This window comes from Elephantulus edwardii, unplaced genomic scaffold (genome assembly GCF_000299155.1).
Source record: "Elephantulus edwardii isolate Elephantulus edwardi_28Jun2011 unplaced genomic scaffold, EleEdw1.0 scaffold00041, whole genome shotgun sequence".
Taxonomy (NCBI): domain Eukaryota; kingdom Metazoa; phylum Chordata; class Mammalia; order Macroscelidea; family Macroscelididae; genus Elephantulus; species Elephantulus edwardii.
In genome coordinates this window covers 4,234,688-4,242,380 of record NW_006399791.1, presented here as the reverse complement: position 1 = coordinate 4,242,380, position 7,693 = coordinate 4,234,688, and the positions used below count along the sequence as shown (strand labels likewise).

The following is a 7,693-nucleotide window of genomic DNA, read 5'->3' as shown; positions in this document are numbered from 1 at the left end:
TAAATAGTATCAAAATGATTTTTAAATAAATTGAAAACCACTATTGTGGAAATGAATGAAATATGTCCCCCCTCGCTTCCTGAACTTGAGCTACAGATTAAGAATTAGCACGGAACATGTCAGAGGCCAACCAACTTCCTCTGAGGACTCCCTGGAGTAACATGAGACCTGTAGAATTGAGGATAAAAAAAGAAAAAGAAAAACAAAAAGCAACTCTCCGCTCCAAATGGAGGGATGGTCTCAAAAACATCATTTCCCCCAAATCCAAGGTAGGATTTATACTTGGTAAAGGAGGAACTGAAAATGGGCTGTTTGGGGCTGGTCTCTCTCCCCAGGGGACAGACTTCTTCCCGGCACACACATGATCTTTAATACTGCAGGCTTCCCTTCCAGTCCCTTTCCTCCAGGTCCGGGACCCCTGCTGACCTGTTGACCTGGAGCTGCCCCAAGGAACATGTAAACAAATCTGGGGAAAAGTGAGTTTCTGTCAGTTTTGCTTTGCCAGTGAAAAAACCTTCTTGCACTAAGAAAAGTAATACTAGAAAGGGCTGCCCCAATGTCAACCTCCACAAAGTTTTTCTCTTGCTTCATCCTGTTGTGGAAAATGAGAAAGTCAAGTCAAATACTTTTTCAGCTTGCTCTGCCCCAAGTGGTCCTGAACAAGACGAGGGACATTTCTTTGGACTACTTTATTCCTGAATGACAACGAATGCCTCCCCAAGCCTCCTGGTCCGCCATGCTGTTATGGGAGGTGACCTGGTGAGGCAGCCAGGCTCTTGTGCAGGTTGGGGTTCTGGCTGTGCCTATTTCGGCTGCGCACAGAGGAAAACATGGTGTTGCAGCCCGGCACCTTGCACTTGTGGAGCTGGCGCAGGTGGACCGTTTTGTAGTGGGCCCGGAAGGTCCCTTTGTTACTGTACATCTTTTGGCAGAGGTGACAGGTGATGGGCAGCCCAGAAGGCAGGCTGGCCAGGCTCTGGTCGGCCTTCTCCATTAGGACGCAGATGGGGTAGCCGTCTTCCCCTGCGATGAGGCTCGACCCTTCACAGTTCCCGTCACTGTCCTCCATGAGCATGCTGCCCTCCTCGCTCACCCCGTCAGAGTCCCAGGAGCAATGACTGCTGCTCTCCGACTTCATGCTCGAGGTAGTGCTCAGATCGAGAATGGTGCCCTCACTCGGGGGACCGGGGTTGTAGCTCTCCAAGCCGGCACTGTGCACCTGGGTAATAGGGTAAACCAGGCTGCCCATCCGACTCGTTCCCTTGAAGATGACGGACGTCTGGGAGGCTTCCTGGCTGAATGCCACATCCTGATAGGCCTCCTTGGCCACATCTTTCAGAAGGTAAGCTGCATGGAAGTGGTCTTCACTGCCCTCCAGTGCTTCTGGGGTCAAAACTTTCTGGTGGAGACTCAGGTTTGAACTGTGTCTGAAAGAGTGAAAAGAGAGTTAGCAATGAGTGGGGCTACTGCTTTAAAAAGAGCCGTAATTCTGAGTGGAGATCAGACTAGCGGGAGTGCTGCTAAGGGATTCAGGCCCATCCTGGGATACAGTGGGTGTCCAGGGGGCACGAGCCACTGCCATTCACCCCCTGTCAGAAGGAAGACATCACCAGACAAGCCAATGGGCTGTACATCTGGGATATGTGTATCTTCTCAACATCATCCGATTGACGTGTGACTTCAATTAGGCCAGTTCACCGGGAACACGGGCGTCGAGGTTCCCAGAAGAAAGCTGGACACGACTATCAGAAACTAAGCAGAGGACTTCACATTCACAAGAACAGAAGTCTTGTGAGTGGTGCAAAACAGAAGGCTTGGGGTTCAGGCTGACCCAGAAGTTATTGAGAATAAGTTTCATAATGTGAAAAATAAGCCCTTTAACATCCCCCCCGCCCCCCCTGCCTGTGACAGTTCTACACCGACACACACGGGCCCACCATGAGTCCATATAACTCATCAGGAGATAGCATCTTCTAGGGCAGCACTGGCCCGGGCCCTGAGCCACCAGCCCCTCCCCACTCCTGAGCGCTCAGACTGTGACTCGCATTGCCTATCGATGTGACAGTAATTTGGATACACTGAATTAAAGGAATTGTATTCTTTAATTTTATTTCACAGTTTGTTGTTTTTGGGTTTTTTTTAAATGTAATTACTTCGTATCGTATATCTGACTAACCCAAACTCAAGAGAAAATTTACAGGGCAGATAACTGCCCCATTGCTATACATCTTCACATGAGCAGATTACCAGTCTTTTCACTGCTGCTGAGAGCTGCTGGAGGTTTTGAACTCTCTATCTTCTGGTTAGCAGTAAAATGTTTTAACCACTGCACCACCATAACTACTTATGTGGTAACAAGAAAACATGCTATATGGGGTCTGGAGCACATTTATATTGGACAGGGCTGGTCTGGAGCATTTGTGTACTTTACCCCAGAAGATCTACAGCTGTGGGGAGAAATCAGGCCAGATACTGTCCGTGTGCATGCGTGTGTATGTACAGAGTCTGGTTTATACCTGCAACATTTCACTATATACCAGACAGAAGTTTTGCAAACGCATCACTGTGAGTATACCATCAGATCTTTTACCCAATGATTACTCCTGAAGGGAAGATAATAAGCATCCATTATGGAACGTGCCTTTTGCTGGTATGATATGATTTGGATATACCCTGTCAATCAAACGCTTTGCTCAGCTATCTGCAGGATAACTTCCGACAAGCAAAACTAGCCCTTACCAAGGAATACAATCTGAAAGGTGACAGGAAAATTATGCCAAAGAGGAAATATATCTAATCTCACCCCCACACATATCAGAACACACGCCAAGGTCATACTGAAAAAAAAACACCTTCAGCAAATAACTAAGACAACATTTTTTTCGTCTACATCTCCAAAAATGTGTGTGAAGTGTGGGAATCTAATTTTAAAAAATGAAAATCTGAAAGGTTTACTCCTCAACTTTTATCTTCTAGACCCTTACACATTCTTTTCCTGTCACAATCAGAATTACACTCCCAGATCAGCCATTCTGTAAGCTCCCTTTTCAGCTGCAGCTCTGCCCTGTGATTATGTCAGCATATGGGGTAGAAGGGGGTGATGTGTGTCGGCAGAAAACCAGACACTAGACTGACATACAGATTCCAGTACATACGAGTGGTTAAGAAAGTAAACCAGACAAGCCCATTTACTGCAATCTTGTGCTGAAAGGGCCGTGTGCTCCATGAATACCAAGAGGTAACCTGTGGGCTTCTCTGTTCCCTCCAATTCCCAAGATGTCATGTCCCCTAAGACTTTAAAGGCCACATAGCCCATGTGCCAGGATTTCTGCTTCCATGACTCTGCTAACGCTGTGCCGAAGCCTTGTCAACTTCTACCACATCCCTTAGGTCTTCCCCTCCCTAGCTTCTATTTAAATCTGAAGTTCGCACAGTGTAATCTGAGTACTCCAAGTCATCCCTAAGAGTCTTTCAGGGAGGTCCCCAAAGCCAACACTGTTTCTATAGCACTCCTAAGGCACTGTCTGCCTTTTCCATTCACTCTCTCATGAGCATATAGTGCAGTTCCCAGCAGTCCTCTGATAAGTGACATCACAAAAGTTTGACTGCAGAAGCTGGTACAAAACTCCAGCTGTCTTCTGTTAAGACTGACATGAAAGGCATTTTTCAAAACATAAAATAATGCCACGCTTCTCATGGTTTTGGAAAATGCGCTAATTTTGCATAAAAATATATTTATGTCAACATACAATTTCTTATTATTCTTAAGAGCTACAAATAAATAATTTGGAAAGGGACATCTGGAAAGGGGAGGTTCAGAGAGAGAGAGGAAGACCCTCAGGGGGACAGACTGACACAGTGACTGCAGCAATGGGCTCAAATGTCAGGGATGGTGAGGATGCTATTTGGATGGGACAGAGTTCAATCTGTCCCAATTCACAGGGTCACTCTGAGTTGTACTCAACAGCAGCTGACAACAACAATAAACAAATGGTTAAGGGTTTTTATTTAACTTCTAATATGGAAAATGGAGCTCTGGTGGCCTAATGGCAAGAAGCCGTACTGCAATCCTGAAGGTACGTGGTTTGAGGCCACCAGCTGCTCCGGGGGAGAAGGATGGGCAATCTCTCCTGTGTGACTAACTGCCTCTGAAAACCTGCTGAAGGGTCAGGTATGGGTTGGTTCTGACTTGACAGTACACAACGACAATAATATGGAAAATACTGATAGAATCAGACCAAACAAGACAAAAAAAGTACTGAAAGGGCCTCAAGTTTTAAGAGTCTGTAAAGGAGTCATGAGACTCAGACATGTGGGAGCTGCTGGTTTAGACAGTCTTCTCTAAGGAAGCCTGCTCGAACTTCCCGAAAAACCTGGTTAGGTGCTGTCCCGTCTGTCTACTGTGGCCCGCAGGGCCCCATTCTAACACTCTCTGAATTCAGTTGCAATTACCTGTGGATCCATCACACTGAAAGTCTCTGTGGGTAGGGACTGTGTCCCCCAGCATCTTACACAGAATGCTCATGTTACACATCTGCTGGCTAAGTGAGCATCCAGGGTGCTGTCACAGCTCCTTCTGATGTTGGCAATAACAGTGGCTCCAGAAGGGATAGTCACTTGTCCTTCTATCCATGTAATTTTCACCTTTTACTCAAGGAAATGGTGGTGGGCTCAGACTTGCTCACCATGGCCTATCTAAAAATGGTACCAGCTTTATTACAAGGTCATTGGTAAAATGCATTACAGGTTGTTTTTAGTTGGAATACCAGAAGCCTTTCTGTGGTGGGAGAGAAGAACTGTAGCTACCATTTAGATAAGGAAATATTAAATATCTAGAAAAAAGTATCTTGAATTCAGTATGCCTTCTAACTTGGCAGACACAGTTGGCTAAGACAGCATCCTAAGTACCAAGGATGGTCTCACTGATCTGACAACATCTTCTTCATAGAAACCAAACCTGCTGCTGTGGCTCTGAAAATAACAGTGATTCTACAGGGCAGAGCAGAACTGACCCACTGGGCTTCCAAGGCTGTAGTATTTATGGAAGTAGACCACTGAGGACTAGGAATGACAGAAAGAAAACTGATGCCTTTGAGTTGTGCAGCTGGAGAAGAGTACTGAATATACATGGATCTCTAGAAGAACAAACAGGTTCATCCTGGAGAGGGTGAAACCAAGCTATTCCTTGAAGGCAAGGATTCTGAAGCTCCATCTGACATACTTTGGCCATGCTGTAAGGAGGGACCAGTCCTTGGAGAGGGGACATTACTCTGAATTGACTCCGTGACTGGCGTAATGGGGGTAGGTGTGTCAGAGACAATGAGATTGGCTCAGGATAGAGCAGGGTTCAGGGCTGCTGTACATAGGGTCACTATGAATCACAGGCAAAGAACAACAACAGACCATCAAGTCTTTCTTCTGTGAAACAAACAATAGGGCATTCAACCCCCCAACCTTTCAGTTAGCAGCCCAGCCCTTAAGAGCTCCCCTGTCTTACTGAACAAAGTGGTTTATCCATGCATAACACTACTCTGTTTAGAAGGCTTGGTTCACTAACTAGGACGGTTATATACCATCACGTTGGAATGGACTCACAGCTGACCCGCCTGCGGATTTTCAGAGGCGGTAAATCCCATGGGAGGAGATGGCCCATCTTTCTCGGGCGGAGCAGCTGGTGGATCTGGACCTCACGCAGCACAGCTCCATACCACCATGCCACCAGAACTCCCCTGAACTAGGATAGGCTGGTGGTTTTAATGAATATTATCTACGCACATTCCTCCTCAGGAGAGATAGTGTACATTCCCAAGAACCTTGTTTACAAATATGTGTGGGAATCTGTGGTGTGTTTTTTTTTTTCTTTCTCTTTAATACATTTTTTTCCCCAATGCTGTTGAGGAGGAATCAAATCATATCCAACCCTCCATTGCCTTTCCAATGCTGTAAATCACATGAGAGGAGATCTCCCAAGCAGCGTCTAGTGGATTTGAACTGCCAGAGAGGCGTGGCCTTTGAGTTAGCAGCACCGCTCCATCTGGACATTGAAATCTGGACCAAGTCAGGTGCTGCTGAAGTGCTTAAAGCTATGCAACTTGCTTAAAATGCTCAAAAGCAGCAGGATCTTGAGATCTATGAAACATTTTAAAAAAACTTCTCAAACTCACTGCCACCTGACAGTGACTCCACACCAGGTTTCCAAGACTGGGAATATTATCAAGAAGAGACTGCCATCTTCCTTAGAGCCACTCCTGGGTTCAAACTTGTGAAGAAGCACAGTCTTTTGGTTAACAACACAACGCAAATAACACTTCATCAGATCCTTTCACTAAGACTTGGGGCGGGGGAGGGGGGAATGATCCTCTTTGTTATGCTGACTGTTCTCTGATAGGCTGGGGAAGAAGTGACCTGCATATCAGTTAAGTGTCTCATACATTAGCATTTGCCAGGTGGTAACCACAGCACCAGCCTTTGGCCTGCTGGAGTGATGAGATAGATACACTATATACATGAACATTTGTAAACGTTTGTCATTTAAATCCCGTACCAACAAACTTCTTACCTCTCAACTACGTATCACAAATTCTGAAGCAACCTAACAATTGCCTTTACTCTTTCACCTGGTGCAATAGTGACAGATTTTTGATGGCTAAACAAAAGGGCAGTAGTCCAAATCCACAAGTTGCTCCTATTTGACAGTCCACTTCCCTATAGATGTATAGCTTTGGAAACGCTATATAGTTCTGCTCTGTCTTACAGGACTACTATGAGCTGGGATCAACTCCATGATAGTGGGGGGTTTTATTGTCTCCCTCTACTACAATCTTGGTATTTAGAAAAGCCTCTGGTTAGCAGCATTATATTCACCATTGTAAGAACACAGAAACAGCCTAGATGTCCAATCACAAACGAATGGATTGAGAAATTATGGTACATTCACATAATGGAATATTATGCAGCATACAGGAGCAAATATTTTGTAAATTATTACCTAACTTAGGAGGGACTGAACAGCATCATGCTGAGTGAACTAACTCAGTCCTACAAAGGACAAATATTGTATAAAAATCAATGAGTATAAGGATCCAAGGTGGGGGGAGGGTAGAAGCAGAGGGATGAGGATGTGCAGGGGGTGGGGGATTAATCATGGAGTTGTACAACTTGATAGGTGGAGGAGTGATGGAAACTGGAAGAATCTATTCTGGCAAACAATGTAATTCAATTTTGTAAATAAACTAATATAATAAAAGAAATAAATAAAAAGAAGTTAACCTTACTTTCAATTATAGACCATTAACCAGAAAGAAGAGAAAATGTTTCACTTGATGCATCTCCCTGTTATGAAAAGAAAATCAGGTATGTCTTAGGAGGCTGCAGTGATGATTTTAAATGTTTCCTCCTTTCTCCAAGCAGTTCTCTTGTATCCAAGCTGCTAATGTGAGTAATAGTTTACAATTCCTTATCCCAAACCCATGGGGCCAGCTGTGTTTCAGAATCTGTCATACTTCAGGAAGGCAGATACTGTAATATGTTGCATACCCCCATGACTAACCCATTAGCACTCCTATAGGGACAGAATATAAAAATTCACACCAAATGGGAGTAAAAACGAAAGACAAATGGCCTCACATCATGTCAGGTCAGTCTGGTGGCCAAATGAGTTTAGACCTTGGAATTGAAAGTTCAAAACTGTGAG

General features: G+C 44.9%; 1 protein-coding gene across 1 annotated transcript in view; it reads right to left on the bottom strand.

The window, feature by feature from the left end:
- Window positions 1–742: 742 nt before the first annotated feature.
- BNC1 (basonuclin 1) overlaps window positions 743–7,693 on the bottom strand; it is a 31,700-nt gene continuing 24,749 nt past the window's right edge. Inside the window, exon 5 of the mRNA XM_006885201.1 lies at window positions 743–1,427. Coding sequence (XP_006885263.1) covers window positions 743–1,427 — 685 coding nt within the window. The remainder of the gene's footprint in view (window positions 1,428–7,693) is intronic.